Source organism: Leptonotus elevatus, chromosome 8 (genome assembly GCF_054856555.1).
Source record: "Leptonotus elevatus isolate MCC_2025b chromosome 8, RoL_Lele_1.0, whole genome shotgun sequence".
In the NCBI taxonomy this organism is placed as follows: domain Eukaryota; kingdom Metazoa; phylum Chordata; class Actinopteri; order Syngnathiformes; family Syngnathidae; genus Leptonotus; species Leptonotus elevatus.
In genome coordinates this window covers 23,214,540-23,241,766 of record NC_141246.1, presented here as the reverse complement: position 1 = coordinate 23,241,766, position 27,227 = coordinate 23,214,540, and the positions used below count along the sequence as shown (strand labels likewise).

At 39.8% G+C, this 27,227-nt stretch overlaps 1 protein-coding gene and 1 pseudogene across 1 annotated transcript in view; both read left to right on the top strand.

Moving 5' to 3' along the window:
• LOC147170256 (sodium/potassium/calcium exchanger 3-like) overlaps positions 1 to 27,227 on the top strand; it is a 53,692-nt gene that overhangs the window by 9,270 nt on the left and 17,195 nt on the right. Inside the window, exons 3-5 of the mRNA XM_086083360.1 lie at positions 18,226 to 18,302; positions 20,182 to 20,256; positions 20,891 to 20,975. Of these exons, the coding sequence (XP_085939486.1) occupies positions 18,226 to 18,302; positions 20,182 to 20,256; positions 20,891 to 20,975 (237 nt within the window). The remainder of the gene's footprint in view (positions 1 to 18,225; positions 18,303 to 20,181; positions 20,257 to 20,890; positions 20,976 to 27,227) is intronic.
• On the top strand, positions 9,317 to 10,525 carry LOC147170257 (E3 SUMO-protein ligase ZBED1-like; annotated as a pseudogene).

The window sequence follows — 27,227 nt, the reverse complement described above, 5'->3', positions numbered from 1 at the left end:
ATTTGCTCGTCACACGTGAATTTGTGAACTTAACTTCATCCATGTGTGCTATTATAGATTGCTATCAGAAGTGGATGAAAATAATTCAATCGTGTCATAATTAATGTGTATAAGTCATGATAGGGCAGTGTTTCCCACAGATTTCAAATCTACTTGGGTGGGTGGAGTTCGGTGGTGGGGATGGGAGTCGGGTTGGACGGGAGGTGGGTCTCAGTCCTGTTACTACGTCTCCTCTAGCCTCACGATTCACAAGTGACTGACGGCAAACTAACGTTACATGCGGTATATCCTTTTTTTTTCTTTTTAAATATATTTTTATACATTTTCTTGAAAACTTCTTGGGTGGTGGTCAATTTACCTGGGGGGCCCGCCCAAGTATTAACATGGTGTGGGAAACACTGTAGGGGGAGATAATTGTGCTAAAGAATACACTGACAATTGTATTTTTACCTTGAGCAGAGGACTTTTAGGGCCTCAGAGAGAAATGCTTTTGTCATTAAACAAAATGGTCACCGTCACGCTCCCTCACATTCCCAAGGTCATTTATAAAAGAAACAGGGGTTAAGTTCAACTTATTTTCTCCCCTTGCTTATTACAACTGTAACTGCTCTTTGATCTCTGCTAAATTTAAAGCACCTACAGAATCTCTGGTGGCGTCCTGCCCTTAACTACCCTCTTGAGAACTGCAGGAGATTTATTTCGACCGTCTTGCTTCTGTTCTTGTCAAATAAAATGGGGCATTGCAGCGAATTACTGACTCACCCTTCACCTTCCATTTAAAATTGTATCTAAATTAGGAGGAGGAAGGTTAAGCCCCCAAAATTTGAGTTAAAGTCATGACGCAAATGTCCCCTTTGGTATGGGAGTACTTTTGGGTTATACAAATAAATGTATCCAAAGACACAAATGAGATCAGACTTTGTTTTGGAAACAGACAGTGTTATTTATTTATTTATGTCTTTATTTATTTAAAGTCATGGCAAAAAATAAATAAATATCCCCAACCTTTCAACTGCTTATCCTGTTCAGCGACATGGTGAGCTGGAGCTAAACCCAACCGACTTGGCAAGAGTCGTACACCCGGCCGGGATCATCAGTCAATCCAAACCATCATTGATTAACTTGCAATACAGAATTATCCTGAGAAAGGCTCCGCAAGCTCATGCTTACATAAGACATAAATTGGGTCCTAGCAATTCAAACCCAGTACATTTGGGGTCTACCATTAAAATGGATATACAGTAAGAAATATAACGTGATATAATGATATAAGGCTTTATGGATATATCTGATGATGATGATGATGATGGTTCTACACTTCAGTCAAGCTGATATATACTAGACTATTCAAGTAGAGTTTTCATCCAACGTCATAAGGATAATGTGTGTCTCCCAATCTTGCCAGCCAAGTTTGCAAGACTGAAAAAGTTTCCCAATCTCTGTGTTCTGGAAGGATTTAGCATGGTAAAGATACTTACTGATACTGCCTAAAATTCCTGTTTTCTCGATGCTCAGTAGATCAATAAGCACAAGTCAAAAAGATGCATCATCGAGGGGGGAAATAAGTCCTCCTTTGCGTTTCTCCTTTCAGCAAAACATCAAACAATGGCATCATGCCATTCATTCCCTAATTTATCTAGACATTTTATTTATTTATTTTTTAGTTGTTAGTCCCTCTTCTACAGCACTGTCATTTATTATTTCAATGAAAGAAAAACAGAACTGCCGCATGTACCGTATAGTTTAATGATTGCACAGTGCAGAAACTGAACACACCCTTGTTATAATACTACATTAAAATATATTTGGCATTCATCTCTTGAGGTTAAAATATACTGTAAATGATAGCGTAGAATTAGTTAGTTGCATAACTGAACAACATGTTTTTGTTGTGTAGTAAGATAAGAGATAAGATAAGAAGCTTTATTGCCATTGTAAAATACAACGAAATTTCGTTTGGTTGCTTCTCAATAGCAGGAGCGAGTCACATTAAAGGACATAATTAACCTGAGAAATAATAGTAATAAAAATAAATAATAAATACAAAAATTGTAAAAGAGGCAATAAAGTGCAGGTTCAGTGTGCATGCTGTCTATGTAATATTGTCCGTTAAGCTGCAGGGTAGTTAGCTGTGTGTATATGGGGGTGGGGGGAATCACGATCCCTGCAGCAGTCTCTTCACAGCCATAGGGAAGAAACTGTTTTGCAGCCTGTTGGTGCGGGCTCTCATGACTCTGAGTCTACCGGAAGGGAGGTTGGAGAAATGTGTGTGTCTTGGGTGGGCGGAGTCATTGCGAATTTTTGTGGCTCGAGTAGATCTCCTCCGGGCGTGGAAGTGGCAGTGATCCACTGAGCTGTCTTGATGACCCGCTGCAGTTGTTTCCTCTCTGATGCCGTGCAGCTGGCATATCACACTGTAAATCCGTAGGTCAGGACACTCTCAATTGTGCAGTGGTAAAAATGTGTCAACAAACGTGAGGGGAGTTTGTTCCTCTTAAGCGTTCTCAGGAAAAAGAGACGCTGCTGGGCTTTTTTAATGATGTGGGTGGTATTCACAGTCCAGCTCAGGTCCTCTGAGATGTGAAAGCCGAGGAACTTGTACTAGCTGACCTGCTCTGCTTCTTCCCCATTGATTCTCAGGCCTGTGTGTGCTGTGGTCTTTGTCTTAAGGTAGTCGATGATGAGTTATTTTGTCTTCTTGGTGTTGTGGTTTAGGTGGTTGTCACTACACCAAGCTGCCAGTGCTCAGACCTCCTCCCTGTATGGTGCTTCATTGTCATTGCAGATTTTTCCATCAATCGTATCATCCGCAAATTGAATGAGGGTGTTGGAGTCATGGGTGGGGATACAATCATGGGTGTACCGCGTGTATAGGACTGGACTCAAGACACAGCCCTGGGGAACACCGGTGTTGAGAACAATGGTGGAGGATATGGAGGTGCCCATCTTGACATGTTGGGGTCTGCACGCCAGGAAGTCCTTAATCCACAGGCAGAGGGGGATTCCAAATTGCAGTGTCCGCAGTTTGTTGCTCAATCGGCTGGGGCTGATGGAGTTAAATGCTGAATTTAAGTCAACAAACAATATCCTGACATATGTCTTGGGGTTTTCAATATGGGTGAGAGCATTATGAAGGGCGATGGAGATGGCATTGTCTGTAGATCTGTTGGACCTGTAGGTAAACTGATGCAGGTCAAAGCCAGGTGGTATATGGGCTTTGACATGCTTTAACACCAGTCTCTAAATACATTTCTTGATTACCAGTGTTAGAGCCACAGACCGGTAATCGTTCAGTCCTGTGACAGCAGTGGATTTGGGAACGGGGATTATGGTGGCAGTTTTCTGGCACGTGGGGACTTTGGCTTGCTGCAGAGAACGATTAAAGATGTTAGTGAATACCGCAGCAAGCTGATGGGCACATGATTTCAGCACCCTCCCTTGTACCCGGTCTGGTCCTGGTGCCTTGCTGGTGTTGATACCCCACAGGACTCGCAGCACCTGGTGTTGTTGGATGGTAAGGGGCTGGTCATGTTCTGGTGGTGTCAGCTAGCTGTGTGTCCTCTATCTGTCTGCTGTCCTCTTCAAAACGGGAAAAAAGGCGTTTAGTTGATCTGGGAGAGAACTGTCCATGGGGTAAGGTGTATTCTGGCGTTGTTTATAGTCTGTGATGTTTTGAATGCCTTTCCACATGGAACGGGGATTGCTTTCCTTAAAGTTGGTCTCTACCTGCGTTCTGTATTTTGTTTTAGCAGCCTTATGGCCTGTGTTCAGGTCCACTCTCGCTTACCTGTAGGCCTCCATATCCCTTGAACTCATTGCTGAGTCTCTGGCCTGGAGTAGTGCTCTGACGTTGGTGTTAAGCCAGGGTTTTTGGTTGGGGAAGAGCTTCACCTGTAAGCCTAGTAAGCTATCAGCAGGACACATCTTCACTAATCTTCTTTTTTTTTTGCAAAGTGTTCCAATTAATAATAATTAGAGTGTTTATTTAAAATACATAAAGCATATTGTAGGGATGCACAATAATGCTACTTTCAACCGATACGATAAACCAATAATTTAGAAAGTGCCGATGTCGATAAACAATAAGTAAGCCGATAATTGTTTGCAAAATTAACTTGAATACAAACATGTACATTGAAACATTGTGTAAAGCACCATGAAGCTGCATTTTATTGATATCTCTGCTTTAAAGATAACCAGTAACTTATTATGAGTTTGCCAAAACAAAACAGTCATGTTTTAAAAAGCACTCAAAAAAACTGCGAGGGTAACATTTTTGGGAGACACAGTAAAGAAAACCCATAATAATTAGGTTACCTATAAATAGCATATTGTCGCTGGTTGGTGAAAAATACTTAGGTCACATACATATGCTTTCGACAGGGGTGTTTCACTGGACGCTGTCCTACTCTTTGATTCAAAGATTTGTTCTGCTCAGCAACGAAACACTCCATTTTAGGAGAGGGGCTGGGATGACTTATTCAGGGCTTTCCTGTGAAAAATGGGGTTGTGCACATGCCTGTGGCTGCAAGTTGAACTGTTTGCAGGAGCTCCTCGTTAACAATTTTACTGATTGATGGGAGGGTGGTGGCCCCAGTGTCTGCAGTGTGTTTGTGTGTGTAGGTTTGCACAGTCTTGCTGTATATGTGCGTGTTTCACTCCTTGCGGGAAGGTCCATTTGCAAATATGATGAATTAATCCAAATAGATTACCAGTCATAACTTTACAATTTATCCCTTGCCCCCTCTGATGCATGAGCAACTAACCAACCTGCCTTGTTTGGATGACTCGATGACTTAACTTACTCTTACTTACTTACTGGTGGATGTTATAGACGTGTGTGTCCACCTTCCATTTGAAGATGCCACACAGATGGTCAAACATATTTGGCCAGTCCCTCATACTTCCCCTCAGCTTCTTTAGCAAGACAGTGGTTGTGTTTATGGTCATTATCATGTTGGAACTAATCCGTGCAGCCCAACTTCCAAAGGAAAGGGATCGTGCTTCGCGTCAGTATGTTACTACAGTATGTCAGTACATGTTGGCTTCTTCCATTAATTGTACCTCTCCAATGCCAGCAGCAACCTTGCAGCCCCAAAGCATGACGCTCCCACCAATTACGACACACATCGGTTTGCGTCACAGATGCCAGATATGATCTATTCTGAACCAAAGAAGTTTATTTTTGTCTCATCTGGATATGGTTCTAGTAAAATTGTCCTCTTGACACTTTTTATGCATCATCTTTTGAAGAGACCTCTTGCAGTAAGTGGCGTTTAGGTTTTTAGATAAAGTTGTACTTTACAGAAGTACATTTTCAGTACAGGTGGAAGAATTGGAAGTGTTTTTTGTACTCAGGCACACATAAATAGGGCATAATATTCAGGTCAGCCTTAAGGAAAAATGTTCCCCCCATTCATCCAGTTTGTGCCTATATACACATACAATCAATCCAAGTATCTAAATCCGTGCTTCTGGCGTGTAACCCATTGGAAATACTCAAGCCGTTGTCAACAAACAAGAACCACATTTCTGAAGCAAGGAGGAAACCGACTACTTTATTTAGCTTGGTGAGTGATATTTAAATATAATGTGTTTTATTGAAGGTATAGTAAGTTAAAAGTGGAGGAACTCTTTCCGCCACGCATGTAAACGCGTTACCTCGTTTGTTTTAGAAACCGGAATTCTTAACCCGAATATTGACTGCATGTAAACGTAGTCAATGACATGTCAATTAGAAAAGTGTTCCTCAAAGATATTCCCAGCAACTCTACAGTACAACATATCCTCCCAAATGCGCAAATGTGGCATCTGTAATTCTCGTTCTACACATGAAACCTTTATTAGTTACTTAGCCTCCACTATTTTTCTCAGTTGCTTTAGTATATTTCTCAAATCAGATTGGAGCACACACTGCAAGTCGACTTGCAAAGTAAAATATTCACCGTCATTTTCAATATATTACTAATAAATTGACTAAACTGTGGAGCAGAAAATATTCAGGAAGAGTCATTTAAAAATACAAAATCAGCTCATGCAAAATCAGTCCAAAAAAATTTATTTGCACTGTCTCAAATTTTAGGGGCTGTCTGGAACCCTGGATTCTGTCCAATTATCTGCTGGTTCCGACATTATCCATTGCACGTGATGTTGGTCAAAATGTATTATAATGGGTCTCTGTTGAATTGTCTCACACCCCACAACATTAGTTCATTGCATACAGGGTAAGTCAAAATGGTTCAACAAATTGTAGTATGTCAAGCATGTTTGTAGATATTTCCATTAGACTAGAAGCGTGAGATCAACCACTTTTCTGAACCAACTCATAACAAGTGAAGATAACAAGTCCTCCACCAAATATTGGTAGTTTTACCATGTACGAAAATCCGACCATATAGAGAGTATTCGGCGACAGCTCCCCTAATGGTCCCAAGAGGAACAACAATTAATATGATCATATTGGTCGTTTTGGCCATGCACGAAAATACGACCAAATAGAGCGTCACAAGACGAACAAGACTTTGGTCCGTTCTGCACATGCTCCTTCCAGACGTCAAATCATCGTCACTTCTGTGATGGGATACTAATGGTTAGGGTTAGTATTAGGCTTTCAGTGAGGTTGTACACATTACGTCTTTACATGGGACACTAATGGTTGGGGTTAGTAAGAGGCTCAGGTTGTAGTATGGTTAAAGTTACAAAACATTAGGCCTGGGCAATAAATTGAATTAACTCGATACATTGTCATTTTAAAAATCAAATTTTTAAAATTTGCTAAATCGTGAAATCGAGTTTTGTCTTATGGTATATTAAAAGCTGTTGTTGTTTATTTTATGTTCTGTTACATCCAAATGTTTTTGTGAGTTGTAATTTTGCACAAGTGGCAGAATGCCGGAGGGGTGGTTTACAAGACATGTTTGCAATAGCTACCAACTACTTAATTGAGGCATTTAAGCACAAACTATGAATGTTAAGTTTATGTTAAAACTGATCTAGAATCAGTATACATTATTGTTGTCTGAACATTTTGCACAGGAATAATTTTTGCATAAATGGAACCTTTAAATAAATGTTTGTTGGGTCTATTAGATTAAAAGCGATTAAAATCGTAATCGTCCTGAATGACTGCAAAAATCGAGATTTTATTTTTTATGTAGTTGACTCAACACTAAAATTATTACTGGCCTGTTAGAGCTCAGTCAGATAGACGCTTGCCAGACGACCTGAGTTCGAGTCCCAGTAACTACTAGTATGGTTCAGTTTACTATTTTTTTTCGCTAATTACATGGCCGATGGTGGTCGCTAAACTACAATACGTAACACTTGGTCGTATTTTGGCACGTTTCAAAACGACCTATGTGGTGGTATTAATTGGAGGTCTGTCTCATTGCATGTACAATTTTCACAAAGGAGATTGTCTTATGTTCACATTTATACTTTTACGATTTGTTTTTTTTCTTTGTGCAACTTGTATTGCTGTATTTTCCTGTCTCTATCATAATGCGATGCTTTGTCAAGAAATTAAAGTACAACCAGTAGAAGCGAAATGTGAATCTTACCCATTCTCTTGCAGTCCATCTTCCACATACACAAACTTTAGCCACAGTTGGCATTAGAACATATGTTATATTGACAGCATGACTAAGATGTTTGATTTTCATCTGTACTTGTCATTCTGATGGCAGATTCACTTTTGAGAATGCATGGACACATATATAATAAACTGTAGACGCCTGAAGATTTAAGGATGTCTGTCTTCAAACCCCTTCGAATGCATGTCTTCTCAGCTGCAAGGCAAGACTTTCTGTGAGTGTGAATGTGAGCACATATTTTTTATAACTATACTGTTTGTTTGGGAATGGTGTGAGCGTGTAACGGACTGTGCAAAGACGGGAGAAAAACAAGAGTCCTTAAATGTCACATTACTCAGCACGGTAACTAAACTCGCGACATGCGATGTGTCAGCCTGCATCATCATCGCCCACTGAGCATGTGCAGAAGAGGCCCCCAGCCCTCCACGTGCACTCAGATTATGCATGAGATGTACACGGGATGTGCTTGTTCAGATTCCCTTGGGTGAACAATACATCAACTTTTTTGGTATACTAAGCATGCCTTTAGTTATTTCTGTTATTGTTTTTATTGTTTGCTATTGCTGGCCTGAAATTAGTAAAGCATTGGCAGCCAATTGACACCAAATATTTCACCCACATTCATTAAATATTAGGGGTGGGAAACTCTGGGTACCTCACGATACGATACGATATGTGATACAAGGCTCACGATATGACGATACAGCGATTATCGATATATTGGTCAGGAAATAAGTCCACGATAATCTACGATAAAACTAATCAAAAGAATTCAATTCAATGAGAAATTATTTTTGTACCATCACTGAAACACAATATCAAAACTGTTGTCTTCTTCCCAGTGAGTAATTTAGTGCATTCTTTTTTAAACAAATAGAAATGTCTTCTTAACAGAGACACCTTTCTGTGAACAAATATGTGTCTTTCTTAAACACTATAGTCATGCAACATGTCAGTCAGTCACATAGTCAATTGTTTTATTTTATAAACTGACATTTTTTTGTGTAACATTGCAAAAGTAAATAAATAAATATTAGGGTGATTAAAAAAAAATCTATTTGGTGATTTATCGCAATCTTACAGCGTGCAATTTTCGTATTGATTCATTATGCGGCCGAATCGATGTTTAAACATCAATTTTTGATCGAAATATTCAATAAAATGTCTTAATTATGTCCGAACCTAAACTCCCGCCCAATAGTTACCAGCAGAGCGGTAGAGCGCACCTTACTGCACCAGAGTAACACTGAAATCTCACGAGAATTATCCAGTGTAGCGTCTTTACAATACAATCTCGCGAGTTTAAAGTACAGTACAGCAAAGCGTCAACATGGCGGAGAAGGAAATACAAACTGCTCCAAAGAATGTCTATAAAGCTGGAATTTGGACTCACTTTTATAGCAAAGAAGACGAAAGCATGGACTATGATAATAATAATAAAAATGCATAGATTTTTATAGCGCTTTCTAGACACTCAAAGAATGGAATGGATACATTATTCGTGCGCTCACACATTCACACTGTGGTGGCGGTAAGCTACTAAGAGGTACGCTATATGCAAACACTGCCATGAGAAAATCATGCATAAAAGTCGTTAAAAGCACTGTGCTGGATGGTCTTCGATGTGCCGAAAAAGAGTTGCATTCACATGTGATGCCTGGACGTCCAGATCCTCGATGTCCTATGTAACCATAACATCACATTACATAAACGAAGAGTGGAAGATGGTTTCGCACGTGTTGCAAACGGCCAATGTACGACAGCCACAGAATATTGCAGCTTTACTGCATGCAGCTGTGGATGAATGGGGTCTGAGTGATAAAAACCCGGTGGTGGTGACCGATAATGCTCCAAACAGGGCTGTTGCGGCTCGACTGGCAGAGATGGCTCACATTGAGTGTTTTGCTCACAGCCTTAACCACGCATCACAGAAAGCACTTAAACTACCAACAGTGGCAAGGCTACGTGGCAGAATTCGGCGTGTTAATGGATTCTTCAGACGGAGTACAACTGCAAGTTACCAGCAACAGGTCAAACAAACCCAACTGCAGTTACCAAACCATAAACTAATTACAGATGTTAATACAAGATGGAACAGTTCTTATGACATGACTGAGAGATTTTTAGAGCAACAACCATCTGTCTGTGCAGCACTCCTTTCCAATGAAGTGAGAAAGAATGAAAAGTATTTACATTGAGTGAAAGTGACATCACATGCACAGATGAGATACTGAAAGCACTGAAGCCAATAAAGGATGCAAATTTAGTGATGTCTGAGGAGAGCATGCCAACTTTGTCAGTCATTGCACCACTCCATGCCAAGCTGATCATGGGCACAGAAGAAAATTCTGAAGATTCAGATGCAATTAAGGACATCAAGACAGTAATAGCACAAGATCTGTCAAAAAGATATGCCAATGAGAAGGAGACACTTTGCATGGCATCTGCAGTGGACCCATGGTTCAAGAATCGACCCTTTCTGTCTGATGAAGATAGTGCCCACATCTACTCTAGGCTGACTGATGCTGTGTTGGCAGCGATGGAAAAGAACAGTGTAAGTAAATTTAATATAACGTTGCATATTAACTCTATAGGTGGTTTAGTGTTTACTTTTAGTTGCATTAGTAATCTGTTCTGTACTTATAAGATTTTAAGTGGTTGTACTAATAAGAATTTTAAAATATTTTGTTTTTCAGGATGAGGAATGTGAAAAGTATCAAGATGGACCTGCTCCCAACATTGAGCCACCCATTAAGAGAACCAGAGCATCGTGTGCTTTAGCTGATCTCCTTGGTCCAACATTCACCTCTCACAGCAATGATACTAACAAAAAAACTGATCAAGAATCTGCAGAAGATGAGGTGAAGATGTTTAGGATGGAGTCTCCTTTGCCCCTAAATGGTGTATCCTCTCAATTGGTGGATGGACCATGAAGGGGCCTATCCTCAAATTTCCGCTGTAGCTCGTCAGTTCCTCTGCATCCCAGGCACAAGTGTCTCCACAGAGAGAGTCTTTTCCACTGCAGGAGACATTGTAACTGCACAAAGAAGTGTGCTTAAAGCTGGGAATGTTGATCAACTTGTGTTCCTGCAAAATAATCTAAAGAGAAAGCACTAGCATTCTAAGTACAAACTAAGCAAGTGATTATTTCTTGCTGTAGACAATTTACCTCTGTTAAGTTGCACTAAAGTTTAATTGCACTCAAGTTTAATTGCACTCAAGTTTAATTGCACTCAAGTTTAATTGCACTCAAGTTAAATTGCACAGTTGTTACATTCTAAAAGAAATCTTGAACGTCTTTTTTTCCTGTGGTTGTGGTCAAGACAATATTTTGACTTGCTTATGCAAATTGCATCAAGGATGCACAAAATAATATTTACTTTTCATAACTGTTCATTTTTACATTTTACATCTTTTTGGATGTTTTTTTTTTACATTTAATGCTGTATCCTGCAGTTGCATTTTAGCAGTTTCACACTAAGCATGGAAGAATGTCAAATAAAAGAATAGTATATTAATAGAACATTAAGCCTTAATATTTTATTTCAATGCTGTTCAAACATGAAACTGATTGCAAACTGTATACAGTGGCTCACAGTTATAAGCCTGAAGTTTCAGATAAATATATTCATACAAATCTTACAGTGAACATGTGTACACAGTTTACTGATTAGTATTTTCTAAATTTGAGTTAAAAAAAAAATCGCAATAATCTAATTATAGATTCGGATCGGGATTAATCGACTCGAATCGTGACCTATGAATACGGATCGAAGAAAACTTTAAAATTGAAGATATAATACACTTTTTTTCTTAGAAACGTATGCAAAACTGAGTCACTTGCTGGACAGATAAATGTCTTACACAAGTAAAAGTAAGTTCATGAGTCTTCTTCACCTGAAGACTTCCATACATTTCCCCGCCTCTCTTATGAGGTGCTCCCCCTAGCGGCCCGCCAAGTAATTGCTCAATAAATAATGAACAATGGAGCCGTTATAGCGGCTGTATATTAACTACAAATATCGATACTTTGCGTAGGCAGACAAATCGTGATATCGATATATCGTCACACTCCTATTAAATATGTTCGACAGACTGTTGAACGTCAATGTCTCTTGTGTGAGGGCTCCTACCAACTGCTGTCGTCAGCAATTCATGTGTGTGCAGCCGCTGGAGACACCCAAAGTGCAACACCTCTGTTCCCTTCTCGCAATGTAATCATTTTTAGTGTATTATTTATTTATGTATTTTTTTACTCTTCACATGCACCGGAGGGCACATGGCGGCTCTGGCTCTCCTGTCTGCCCTGATCGCACATCCCTGGTGCTGCAGGCATCAAATTTAAAATGAGAAAATATAAAGAAAGAAAGAAACAAACAAACAAGAACCAGGAACATTCATTCAGTTTGAACATTCAATAACATTGAACTCGGGGTTTGTAAATCCAAATATATTTTTCCCCAGTGCACACATACATACACACACAAAGAAATGCATTAACATAATTAACAAGACCACACATTGTATAATAAATGTCAAAATAAGTATATGACTTCCCACTCAACTAATGGCACACAGTTAGTTACCCCCCAAATCCATTTTACAATGGCAGTGTGAAATACACCTTGCAGTGCTTGCGCATTCGGGCAGCCACCCAAAAATATTACGGTTTATCATTAGTGAGAATGGAGCACGGCATTATTTTGCATGCATGTAGTCTCTCTCTCCTGCTCAGCCATATATTGTATGCGTTTATTTTGATCGTGTCCTCTTCTCAACCTCCCTCTGAGACAAAGCCTTGCCTACTGTTATGTTAGACTTCCAGGTTCCTACTTAGAAGAGACAAAATCATGATAGGTGTTGAAAAGGGTTTGGGTAGGAGAAGAAAACGTGGTGCTTCTGTTGTTTTTCAACTGCTTATTCTACTTTATGAAGTATGCAGCCAAAAGAAGACATGATCGTTTGGAGAAGTAGCATCACTGCCAATCAGACTGCCAGCAAAAAGAAAGCAACATTTAAACAGAATTCCAAGGGCCTGACTTATCGCGTGCACCCATGATTGCGTCTGCCAGACGTGCATATTTGCAGCGCAGTTCATTTGTTGCATACTGAGAGGAATACATGGAAATAACTTAATTTAGAACTTACAATATGATTGATCAAACCTGAGATGAATTGTGATGGCTGTTTATTTATTTCAACAGTATTTATTAGAACAAACAAAAGTAACAAACAAGCAAAAACAGAAACAAGAAATGCTACCAAACCGATACGAAGATATATTACAAAGTACAAAAAAAGAAACAAAGGACAAGGGAATGATCCAGGCTTGCTGGTGTGCTGGGGAGCCTTAAAACAAGGAGTTAACTACGATTACCTCCAGTTGTGCACCTCCGTGCTCAAATGCATCACCTTGTGGCCACTAACAGTTTGCAACAGATTGGAAATACTAAAAACAAAACCCATAACCCAGACAGAACATGACAATAGGGCCCTATTTGCATGGACAGGCATATGTGCGCTCAGCATAAAAAACGGGCACATCTTCATTTTCGTACCGGGGCAAGTCTAATGTACTATATTTGGGAATTCTGCAGTCCACTCTCTAACAATAATTGGGTCAAAAATAACCCAATTATGGATAAAAAATGGACCAATCCACTTTATGTTCAATTTGACCCAACTTTCTGGGTTGTTTTATACAAAATGACCCAATTATTTGACCCAAGTAAAGCATCTGACCAATATTTATGAGTTGTTTTACGCTGAAAGACCCTTTTCTTGACTCAAAGTTGGGTCAAATTGACCCAAGTTGAGGATCGTTCCATTTTTGACCCATTGTTGGGTTATTTTTGACCCAACTGTTTTTAGAGTGCGCGGTGTGCCTCGCTGGGCTTTCTGGCAGACCTAGGCTGGGGCATTTTTCCTGCGTGCTCAGGGCCATATCTTGGTAGACAGACGCACATGCGTTTGGTGTAAAAACTGGTGCATATTCATTCTCATGCCGGGGCAAGCGTAGTTGAGCGTGTTTCTGAATTTGGTAGACTGCACTACACCTTGATAAGTGTACTTTATCGCACTCCCCCCTGGCACATCTGGCATTGTGGTGACCAAAAGCAGACTAGATTTTAGACGAGCTAATAACAGGTCTAAGTTGTGACACAGTTGGTGTAATGCCATTTTGGTGGATCGGGGTATATAAAAAGAATGAGCGTTGGTGTGCTTTTATTACATTTTTTTGTGGTTTTTGAAGTGATACTGTATGTGTCACTTGTGCATCGACAATAAAAAGCTCCATACTCTTTGCCAACTTTACAAAGCAGTTGGAATCGCTTCCCAAATCAGTTGCCTGGATTGAGAATCATTATCAAAATGAAACACTACTGCTGGAAGAAAAAAAGAAAGAAGAAAACCTATCAATCATTAGGTGTCAAATGGTCTGTTGCTACCACCAACAAAACTATCCCCATTACAGTAGGACTTGTCTTGATACTTATTGCGATACTTATTCTTTTCATGCTTTCATTTATATTGCGGTAAGCGAGAAGAGAAAAAGGACTACCTATAGCACTGAGGTTTTGCACACTGATATGCTTCTTTGTGTCCTGAAGTCACATTGTCAGTGAGTTACAATACCTGGAAATGTTGCTATTTTTGCAGTGCTGTTGTGATGCGGCAGAAAAGCCTTTGAGGAAGTTAGGGCAAGAAAGAGGAGACAAGATGCTTGCGTGACAAGTTTGTACTTCCGAACATGTTTAACAGAGCAGAAAGGAAAAGTCAAGGTGCCACAGAGCACCGGCACTGGGAAAACAAGCCAAACTTAAGTCATGTTACATTTCCTGTCAGAATCCCCTTGTTGCCAAGCAGTGGCTTTTTCAAAATTCAGTGGCAAATTAGACTGGCATGAGATGATGCAGTCAGACAGGCAGGCAAGTGGGCTGGATGGGGAAAACTGAGGCAGAATGCGTCCCCCAGCAAGCTGAGGGCCTCACTGTTGATTACTATGCGGACTGACTGTAATGTAGTGAGGAACAATAGCGACTAAGGTGATTGCAGATAAAGTGACTTTGTTTTTATATTTAGTGACTCGAGCACAATTTTTTCCTTTTTCAGATATTTTTTTAGGACTATTTGAGGTGCAGGACTTGTGGATGCTTTCGTGACTGAAGCTAGCAAGGGTAAATAAGATGGCCATTTGTACTTATGCAGCAGTGATTACAGAGTTATGTTACGTTGGCAAGCACTCGCTTCCAAAGACATTGACGGAGATCTTCACTCTGTTTTGACCGCTTCCGTGACTGCAGTTAATTTTATGCTACAAACTTAGTATCTCATACTCACTGCTGAGGCAAAGCAAATATTGCTCCCCTTTCCTACCACATCCCACTGTGAATGATATGTTTTCCATAGTGAGTGTGTACTGGACTTAAGATGATCTGAGAGTTTGTCATCCATCATACTGAGAAAAGCCGTCTGGAAGTCATTCTCTATGTCCTCACCAAACTCATTCCACAGCTGAGTTTTTGTCTCAGCCACCAAACAAAACAATAAAAAAAATTAAAACGCAGCTCTGGTGAAAAAGAGTGTGCAACCCATAGAATAAGCTCAACCACCCGCATCAATTAATTACACTGGGAGAACACAGAGTGAAAAAATATTTCCATTGATTCTTCAGCTCTCCTCTTTAAACACTAATGACAGAATCTTAGCATGTTCAAGTGGCTGCAGCTTTCCTCGTCACTCGTTTCTACTGCTGTAATTGTGGGAATGCTGGAAGCATGTTAAATATCAACTTTTCCACATTCATTTTCAATAGGACTGACCTTGAACTTTTTCCAAGTCCCACTTTCAACGCCCACTTCCAGACATACAACTAACTGATCATCATTACCAGCTCTCTGATACTGCTCAGTGGCGCACTTGGTAAATTGCATTGTTCAGTAACCAGGAGGTCGCAAGTTCAAATCCCACCTCTGACTGTACATACATAGCAAACATATCCATGGCAATTATGCCAAAAGTGATTGCATGCTAACCAACTGATCATATCAAGAAATGCATAATTTCAATGAAATTATTAAAAGCATGTATCCACATTCAGCGTCAATTGCTTGCAACATCAGATGACACTTGTCAATATAAATACGCCATAAACCATGATATTGAACAAGTCAAGTTAGGTCAATGGTTTGAGCAATTGACTGCCACACTGGAAGACCTTGGTTCAAACCCTGCTTGGACATCTCTTTAGTACAAATGCAATACTGAATAATACTAATCATTGTCAAATGATTTCACATCCATTACTTTTGATGTAATTTGTCATTATTAAGTTTTTACTCTATTCTATATTCAAAATTGTACTCAAGCTTTCAGTATTTACTGATGTATTCACTACAATTATATACAACGCCACAGATTCTTCTACGGCAGCAATTGCTTGCCACACCAGAAGACCTCGGTTCAAACCCCGCTTGGATAAGTCTTCAGTGCAGCGGCGCTTTGACCGGTGAACAGGAGGCGATGGTTTGAATCCCACCTTTGACAGATTGCAGTTCAGGTGTTATTTTTTTTCATTTGTCTTTCAACTACAATTAATACTTTGTAATTTTCAAATAATTTATCTTTCAATTTCCTTCGTAAGCATTCAACTAAGCATTCAGCTATTAGCATTAAGCTTTCAGCATTCCCATGCAATTTCTGCAGAAATTGCACTTAGTCTAGTATTTTAAGCAATTCATGCAATGCCGAACTCCCTGTTAAAGACCAGAGAGGTTAGAAACCAGACAGCCTTCTCAGAGCAACAGCTGGATGTAATTAATAGTTACAGTCACAAGCTGGTGATGATTTGCTCAATCTCAACAAAGTCAAATGCCAGGTTAGTGGATGATGGCGGAATACAGCTTGTTTTCACGGTAGGTTTTTACACATAACATGTATGACAACAGTTCTGTCCAGCAAAGCAACAACCTAGAGAGAACTGACAACATGAAACGATGCCTCATGAGAGGCAAGTTAAGTGAAGCTGACAGTCTTAAATTGTTCAAAGAGTCTGCAGAAAAAAATGGTGCTAATTACTTCTCCAAGAAGCGTGAAGTCCAAGTTCCCATGAGAGTTAAGAACACGTGCAACTAGGATGCAAAACAACACACCCACAAGAAACCCGCTGAACCTTCAAATAAACAAGCTGTTTTCTACTCATCAACAACTAAAAGGCCCCGCTTCACCAATCCTAGTTCTGATTAAATGAGAAACACATGAGCTTTTACTCTGATGTGCAGTTACACACGTGTTTGAGTTTAAACGTTGATAAATAGTAATGTTTTAGAAACCATTTCAAACATTCAAAGACACTAATGCATATATTGATATACAGGGTGTTACAAAAGTTACTCACTATTTTAAAAAATACTGTCAAATTATTTTGGTTTGTTCTTTTAATGTATGAGAATTTGGTATGTGATTGTCTGATTTGTTTGGGATAAATTCCAATAGGATTGAGCATACATTCATTCATTGTGATACCTTGATTTCACAAAAAACTCAAGAAACAAATGTGATTTTTTTTTTAACTCAGAAGAACTTTAGTAGCAGTTGTGACTAGCTGTCCCATTATGGCAAAGTTAACAGTATGGTTTGTTTACTTGGTTTTAGTTTCGTTTTCAAATACAGTAGTACTACAAATCATCATTTGGGGAAATTAGTTTAAATTCATTTGCTCAGTTTTTGTTCATTTCACTTTAATAAGGTGTGAGTTTTTTTTTTGTGTGTGATTAGTGCTGAAAAATTTTATCACTGCAATGACTGAGCAAGATTGTATGACTTGACATGACAAGTTTAACCCATCAAATGACTTGACAGGACCTGCTTGAGATTTAGTTAGGACTTGCTTGATTTATGCAACAGTGGGGCGGCATGGCTCCCGTCTTGTGGGTACAATCCTCACCCCTGGTGACCATGTCGAGGTGTCTTTGAGCAAGACACTAAACCCTGATTTGCTCCCAGTGGACCTGGCAGCGCCCTGCGTGGCAGCAGCCGACCATTGGTGTGTGAATGTGAAGCCTTGCTTGCTAACTGGATTTACAATACGTCACATCACTTTTTCAGTGTCTAGCTAGTGGCTTATATACTGTACGACTGAACGTCTTGATGTTTGACGGGGAGAAGTGAAGCTTCTCCATCAATATGATGTATTTCAGCACCTTGAAAAGGGAGGTGTGGCGATAGTCAAGGAGTCTGACACATCAGGCAAACCTTTTAGTCTAATTCATCAAGCTAGATTTTCTTCTAATTCTGCCAACTTTCCTCTGAATATCCTCTGCATCTTTTACACAGTTATTAGCATTATGCACAATATTTTTACTTTGCATGTTCTTTTGCTCTCAAAATATCTCACTTAATATGTTATACAATACAGCTGTGTCTGTATCAAGTGGCTCATAAAGAAAGCTCGTCATTCACAATGGGCTCAGTTAGACAACCACATTGACTTAACTGTTTGACCATTCTGCTTGCCATTACAAAACCACAGCCTTTTTGTGTGATGTGTAAGTACATTTATGAATCTAAATGAAGACAGAAAAAAAGACACCACACCTTCTCTTACTCTGTGGAATGTTTCTCTCTTTTACAGCTCTGCACGAGTTCCCCACAGATCTGTTCACAAACAAAGAGCGAACAGAAGGAGCAGTGGCCTTGCATATCTTGTGTGTAAGTTAACCATTCATCTGTATAATTCAAGAGTGTGTTTTCACTCATTTATGAACTAAGTACTTCTCGAAACCGGGTAATATGCTAGATTTTTTGGAAACGAGGATGGACATTTAACTAAACCTCCTATAAGGAAATCAATTAAAGGTCTCATATTATTAAACTTTCAGAAACAGAAACCCCTTCTTCCGATCGTTGTTTCCCCAATGTTCTCCACGGAAGTATGCAAGTAAAAAAAAAAAAGGAGCAGCCAGCTTCTCGAATTTCTGTGGGTGTGATAAACCTTTACCAGAGGCAGTGCCACTAACCCGAGGGGGCGGGATCAAGTGCACTTCCGTGTCTTGGTGATGTCACCAAGTCATGGAAGTTTAATCTGCCCGTTTTAGAAAGGAGAAAGCTAAAGAAGTCGCGGATTGGCTTTTTTCATACCTGGTTGGATTGTAGACAGGCCGGGGATGCATATTATTGATAGGAAACCCCACTAAAGTGCATTTTTATACTGTGGGACCTTTAATTATTATATTTTAATTGTTTTTATACTGAATATTTATAAGAGAAAGAAAAAAAGGAAAGCGCTGCAGGAGAAAGAGTGGCTGACTTGGTGTGCAGCCGGCAGTGCTCTCTTTTTTCGACCCCCTGAAATGCTGTACAGCAGTTTACCAAACGACGCCCCTCTCCTTCTCCGGTGTGCGCAATGATTACAAATTACATATACCTTGGCATAGTAATTGATGATTAACTTTAAATCGCATGTACTGTGCCTTGTAAAAAAGTTAAAGCTAAAACTGGGTTTTTACTTTAGAAATAAGCAGTGCAGTGTTTTTCATATAATGTAAAGAAGTGTTTTGTCGCAACTTTTTTTTTAACCTGTTTTTATGTATGCATGCCTCTGCACAGTGTCTCCATCAAATATATACTCTTTATTATGCATCCCTGAGGTTTATTCCGAATTTTAAAGCTCTGGCTCACCACTGTGAGTTATACTCTCGGGTCGGATGGCCTGCATTGTCAACCCGCAGACTAACTCAGTGGCAAACCTTTATTTATAAGGCAATTATTGGGCTGCTTCCCCTCTATCTTTGTGTTTTTAGCAGGCAGAGAAGCACCGGACAGTATTCATTGCATTTGCAGGACCTCTTTTTGCTCTCTGTCCCAAACGTACGGACAGAAATGGGTAAAAAAGCTTTTGGGTACTCAGCACCATCAGCCTGGAATCTTCTGCAGAATGACTTAAAGCTCAAATAACTGGTGTCCTTAAAGGTTTTTAAATCTAAATTGAAATACATGGAATTAGCTTCCATACAGTGTCGATGTTTTTAGCTTCGCTGTTTGAACAATTTTATTGATCATTGAATCCAAAATGTTGTACTTTGTACATTTTTTTATTTGTCCCACTCTCTACTGTATGTCTGTAACTTTGTGTTCTTTTGCTGCTGCCTGTCTTGAAAAAGAGGTTTTTAATCTCTAATCTAAAAATGAAGTTGCCGGTACTCACACGGTTAAACGCCAGCGAGTAGCAAGGCGGACACTTAATTCAAACAGACGTTTCCCTGCAGCGTTTTTTTTGCTTGCGTCACCACAACATCCTATTTCGGCCATTTTCTTTCGGCTTTAATTTTAGTTCGGCCGAATGCCGAAAATTGCAATTTTTTGCCAATTCCGGCCGAATATTTTCTGTGGCTGAAAATTCAGGGCATCCCTCGTATTCATTTTTCCTTTTGTCAGTACACGTAGACAATCTTACCATACTTTGTCAAATGTAATTATTCAGTTAGATTATTTATTATTTTTGGACGCTTACACTAAAATCTCCTTTGACAACATACAGTATGCTGAGTTATGCTCAATGAGGCTCAACTTTATGACTTTCTCTTCACAGACTATTTACTTGTTCTGTGCTCTAGCCGTGGTCTGTGATGACTACTTTGTTCCCTCCTTGGAGAAGATATGCAAGGTATAAATATGTGGACAAGCAATTCTGTCTGTTGAGTAATGATCTTGCTATTGCGGAAAATTGCATAATGTTGACTGTAGATGGCTTGACATTCTCACCTTTGACCTGGAATACATATTAAAATTTCCTTGGATTAAATCAGATTTAAGAGGGATTGGATTTACAAAAAATTTCTTCGCACCATTACAAAAATTGATTTTCAAACTTTTATTACGTCATCAGGATTCTCACCAAATTTTAGTACTTGTGGAGAACCATTACTATGATTAAAAAAAAAGAAGATCAGGTTGATGAAAAATGGTTGAGGAGGTTGTACACAAACCCACACTGACAAATGGCATCCTCAGCAGAGGTACAGTATGTACAGATGTTTTGCGTCCATTCATCCATCTTATGCTCATTAAGGTCACGGCACGGGTGAGCAGGATACATCTTGGATAGCTTGTGTTAATATCCAGAGACTGGTCTCGAATCCATATTTGAAATGTATTCGGTTTTCCACACCAAACACAAAGTTTGTCACTGCAGTTTTCTGTGATAGCAACATGTTACATAAGTAGGATGGAAAACCGTTGATGCTCTTTTATCTATACTTCTCCTAACCACTCTTGTCTTCTACGTCCGGGCATTGCAGCATCTTCATCTCAGTGAGGACGTGGCAGGTGCAACCTTCATGGCCGCAGGCAGCTCGGCTCCTGAGCTCTTTACATCCATCATTGGTATGAAGACCATCTGTAACATGCTGTCCACAGAGGTGGGCAAACCGTCAATATTGACAGAAGGTCCGTCAATCTGTCAATAAGAGACGGCCATTTTATTGACGATTAACAGTTGACGAGAAACTTGGAAAAATTGACGGACTAAACAACGGAAGTAGGTTTTCGTTTGACAATGTAATCAATAATCGGGTCAGTACAAATTGATTTGGACAATGACGGGATGCGCATTTTCCTAAATTTTCGGTACTTTTGTTGTCTTTTTTTATGTGGTAATACATTTTTGTCATTGTTTATCTAACAATAAAATCTTTAAAAAAAATCAATTTAACAAATGCTTTTCAATGTATAAAAGTTGAGAAATAACAAAACATGACAATTAGGGCTGGGTTTTGCCAACAACCTCACGATACGATGCGTATCACGATACTGGGGTCACGGTTACGATACGTATCGCGATAAATATGTATCCCAATACATGGACTTTAAGGCGATACGTTTTACATTTTACATTGTTTTACAATATGTATATCTAAATGATATGTTTATTATGCTGGATGGCAAAAATGTTTTTGTTAGCAGCTATTCTGGTTTACCACAAAGGGGCATGCGTGGTCTAAATGCGCGTGTATTGCAGAGCAAGGTGCCACTTTCACAGACACACCGGGAAACTTTACAAATAGGCATAGGCCAATATTAAATATTAAAGTATTAAAATTACAGCTCTAAAATGTACTCATTTAAAATATTTGGGCAAATAAAAATAGTTTTTTCATTTAACACATTCTCTTTAGTTTTTAAACAAAATATAGGAAAATTGGTACATTAAGAAACATGTACCATGTTAAGTTTAAGTAAATAAATAAATAAGTGTTGATAGTGTTCTTCTGTTTTAATTTTTCTTCGCAATACACAGTGTCCAATCACTGATGAGCTATTTTTATAACAGACTTCAATTCGTGGGACACCTACACATGTACACTTTTTTTTTTATTAAGTAAACTGTCTGCAAGGCACCAGTATCTCTTTTGTCCGCTCCCCCCACTCTCTCCTCCAGGTGCTGCTGCTTTGCAATTAACTTCAGAGGCTGCTGCCGCACAGCCCTGCAAGCAAAGAGTGATTAACTGCTTATTTACAAATGAATGTGCAATATCGATTCTGACGCCTGCGTATCGATACGTGTTTTGTAAAGAGGCCTGCAACAATATATTGCCATATAGATTTTTTGAGCACACCCCTAATGACAACAAATGAGCCAGAGAGGATGGAGTAAAAATGAAGGTATAAGGCGCATTCGACTTCCGGTATGGCTGCGTGCTAAGAAGCTGGGTGTCCCGCTCCTCCGCAAATTCTTGCCCAAAATTCTGCAAATAAACTGAACCAACCAACTTGGGGTGAGCCAGGCGGTCACTGAAAATCACCCGATGGCATCTGCGCTGGCTAAGCAGGGTAAAGGATTGCCAAAGCATTGCCGAAGCGGAGAAACACGGTGGATAGCCTTCCGTCTAAGGTCCACAGCCTCGAAAAGAAGCACAAGGATATGGAGGACAAGATTGAGGACTTCGAAGCAAGATCCAGAAGATCAAACCTAAGGCTGGTCAATCTATTGGAGGGTGCCGAAGGTGCTGACGCCTGCGCTTTCCTTGAGTCACTGATTCCGGAGGTGCTCGGCGTGGCTTCGCTAAATACGGGGCTAACTATTGAACGAGTACATCGCGTTGGACCGAGAAGGGACCCTGCCGCGCCTCCAAGAACTCTGATCATGAAGTTCTTGAGCGATCGTGACAAAATGCAAGTCCTGAAAGAGCTGCGGAACAAAAAGGAAATACTGTACAAGGACAGAACAGTGCGGTTTTATCCAGACCTGGCGGCAGGGATGCACAAGAAGCACAAGGCTTTCGACTCCGTGAGGCAGAGGTTGCGCAACATGGGGATAAGAAATGGAATCTGGTTCCCGGCAAAACTTCGACTGATGTACAATGGCGTCACACACACCTTCAAAAAGCCGGCCAAGGTGGAGGACTATAAATAACATCCAAGAAGAGGAGAGACTGGCTGATTATGTATTAGGTCATGTGGATGACAACATGCTAACTGTTACGGGCAACCGGCACTAATACGAACAGAGCGTGTGGGACTTCTTTGAAGCACCTTAGATTTCTACAGGACTTCTTTGACTGGCCTGTTCATTGTTAGTTAATAACTGGCTATTAGTTCAGTTATCAGCATTTATATACATGTGCCTTTTAGGTTACTGGTGCTAGTTTTGTGCTGGTTTCTAGTTTTCCTCAAATTGAAATACTTCAGGTTGCAACACACATATCTTTACTTTTTTATGATGTTGTACGTTGGATGTTGCTTTCTTAAATCAACACCACAATGTCTTTTTTTCTCTATATGCCCTTGTTCCTCACTTTGTCAACATTGAATGGGCATTACATTATTGCAGGTGACTTCAATTGTATGCTTGATCCCAGTAAAGACAGATCGACACACGTGGATACTTCCCATGCAAAAAGTAGAAGGGTAATACATAAATTTATGAAGGAACTCAATTTGAGGGACGTATGGAGGGATGTGAACCCTGATGTAGCAGTTGATTCATGTTTTTCTGGAACTTATTGTACATATTCAAGGATTGATTACTTAACCTCAACTAGTTTGGTATGCAAAATCAGGGCCTGCATTTAAGGCAGTATTTTAATCTCAGATCATGCAACAAATAATCTAATTTATGATGACCCAGGTCAATTAGGCAGTCCACCCAGATGGATGTTTCAACAAAAATGGCTTCAGGATCCAGATTTAATCAGTTTTCTTGGAGAACAGATAGATGATTATTTCACAATTAACACTAAAGAGACATCAGCGAGTGTTAGATAAAGCCTTTTTTAGGGGCCAGGTATTTAATTTCACTAGCTCTAAATCTAAAAATGCTCAACGAAACATTAAATTGTTGGAGGCAAAAAAATAAAATGTTGCAGGATACTTATTTCAACAATCCTTGTCCTAAGATCCATCAGAAGCTATTACTTTTGAGAGCACAATTTAATGAAGCTACAGCATCAAAAGCTGCTGCTAACTTATTAAGGCTCAAGCAGCGTGTTTTCGATCAAGGGGAAAAGCCAGAAAAAAATTCGAGCCTGGCGAATAAAACAACTTGAAATTAAAAAATCCATCACACATCTTAAAAACAACAACGGGGATCCTATCGTGGATCTTTTTTTGATAAATGAGGAATTTAGAACTTTTTATAAAAAATTACATTCATCTGAAATAGATGCTAGTTTGACAGGTTGTGGTTTGGAATCGTTTCTAAATGATATAAATTTCCCCCATATTGAAGGAGGAGAGAGGTCATTGCTGGGGTCAAATTTGACGTTGGAAGAGATTTCAGAAGTATGAATTCTGGAAAGGCGGCAGGACCTGATTCTCTGCACATTGGAATCTATAAAATATTTTAATCGAAACTCAGAGCACATACTCACGCACATACAAAATAAACATTTAAATAAAATAAAAAAGAGAGAGGGAGCAATGATGATGACATGTTGAATCGGTAAAATTACCGAATGAACAATACTGAGCTGTCTCAGCAAAAAAAGAAAAAAAGAAACTCAGAGCACCGCTTCTCAAAATGTTTACAGAATCTCTCCAAAGGGGGGTACTTCCCCCTTCCCTCAGGAGTGCCCTTATTACTCTACTTCCAAAACCAGGCAAACTTAATGATGCGTGTGTGAATATGAGACCAATAAGTCTTTTGAATTCTGATTTAATAATTCTTTGTAAAATTCTAGCCAAGAGACTGGAATCGGTACTTACACGTTTAATAACAACAGACCAAAATGGTTTTATGTTAGGTCGTCAGGGTTTCCATAACGTGAGGAGGGTCTTGAATATCCTACATGATCAGAAGGGGGTTCCGGACACTGCCTTCTTAGCACTAGATGCTGAGAAGGCATTCGACAGAGTTGAGTGGACTTATTTATTTGAGGTACTAAGGGGAGGGAGGGCTTTTGTAATTGGGTTAAACTCTTGTACAAGGGTCCAAATGCAGAAATCATCACCAACAATAATATTTCACTCCCGATAGAGATCAATAGAGGCTGTAGGCAGGATTGCCCTCTATCCCCTTTACTATTCATTCTTGCAATTGAACCACTTGCAATCGCTGTGAGAGACCATAACATGATTACAGGCATTAAGATAGGAGATAAAGATCATTGGATTGCTCTTTACGGCGATGATATTATTCTATTTCTTAGAAAATTGGATGAATCTATTCCTTCCCTTCAGGACTTGATTATGTCATATGGCAAAACTTTGGGCTATAAAATTAATACATCTAAATCATCTTTAATGTTCCTTAATTTGGAGCAGAGGACTAATCCACCCACTTCTGCTTGCCATTTCAGAATAGTGGAATCATTTTTGTACTTGGGTATTCAAGTTAATTCTAAACTTGAAAATATTTTGAATATTAATTATGATCCAGCAATTACACCTGTCTCTAACACCCTTGAAAGATGGTCTACTCTTCCAGTCTCTCTTATAGGTAGAATGAACATACTTAAAATGAACATACTTCCCAAACTGTTATATTTATTTAAAAAAAAATCCCTTTGCCACCACCAAGAAACGTTTCCCCCCAAATTAAAAAGTTATTTACTAACTTCTTATGGAATAACAAGAAACCCAGGTTGCATATATCTCTATTATACTTGCCCTATGACAGAGGTGGGTTACAGTGTCCTAACATTCTATGGTACGACTGGTCAGTTCAGCTGAGAACGCTCATGTTTTATTTTACTGCGGATGAATCCCTGCCTTGGAAAGATATAGAGATAAACGCCTACTGTCACTTCCTGCCTACTTATATGCAGACGAGCCTAAAAAACTGAAAAGGTCTTACACCAATCCTAGTGTACAAAATATGATTGGTGTATGGCAGGAAGTCCAAAAATATTTAGAAGAAGCTCCTTTTTCCTGTTTCAACCTAATATGGGGTAATGTGTTTTTTGCCCCTGGGAAGGCAGATGCAGGCTTTAAATTATGGGCCGATAAAGGAGTAATACAAATGAAAGACATATATGGTTGTGATGGGAACATTCTGACATTTGAGGAGCTGATTAGTAAATATAATATCCCTCAACATTTTGTCAAATATCTTCAGTTAAGGAGTTTCATTAGAGCAAATCTGAATCAGTAAATAACATGTCCACCTCCTACCAGGCTTGAGGAAATGATGACAAAGAATCCTTTTAGAAAAGGCTTTATCTCGGATTTTTATGTTTTATTAAAAGCTTTCTCAACTGAGTCTTCTGATTCAAAGTTCTAGGCTTGGAACTCGGATTTGCAGGAGGAACTAACTGCAACAGGGGCATAGTGCATGCAGGGCAGCCCAGACAGTTACTGGCAATACTCGCCTGAGACTTGTGCAATACAACTGGCTGATGAGGGTATATGTAACTCTATAATTATAGAATAAATTAGAATATTCCTGACATCTGCAATAGGTGCGGAGAGCATAAAGGCACCATTTTTCATTGCCTTTGGTTGTGTCCAAAAGTGAGGGAATTTTGGGAAGAAATTAGAATGAAGGTTCAAGGTGATCCTCTTGATTAGATTAGAGCTTGAACCAAAGTTTTACATTTTTGGCTTATATCCTGATGCATGTAAATTGAAACGCCATGAACAACTATTTGTGAACATAAGTCTGCTGCAGGCTAAGAGGACAATAGCTTTAACATGGAAAAGTATGGGGAAACCAGGTATTGGCATGTGGTTAAGGGAATTGTCTTATTGCTTACCGTTCCGTTCCGTCTTCAATTCCGCTTATCCGGGGTCGGGTCGCGGGGGCAGCAGCTTTAGCAGGGAAGCCCAGACTTCCCTCTCCCCAGCCACTTCAGCCAGCTCCTCCGACGGGATCCCAAGGCGTTCCCAAGCCAGCCGTGAGACGTAGTCTCTCCAGCGTGTCCTGGGTCGTCCCCGGGGCCTCCCGCCGGTAGGCCATGCCCGGAACACCTCCCCAGGGAGGCTTCCAGGAGGCATCCGAACCAGATGCCAGAGCCACCTCAACTGGTTCCTCTCAACGTGGAGGAGTAGCGGCTCGACGCTGAGGGTCTCCCGAATGACCGAGCTTCTCACCCTATCTCTAAGGGAGAGCCCGGCTACCCTGCGGAGGAAACTCATTTCGGCCACTTGTATCCGGGATCTTGTTCTTTCGGTCACGACCCACAGCTCGTGACCATAGGT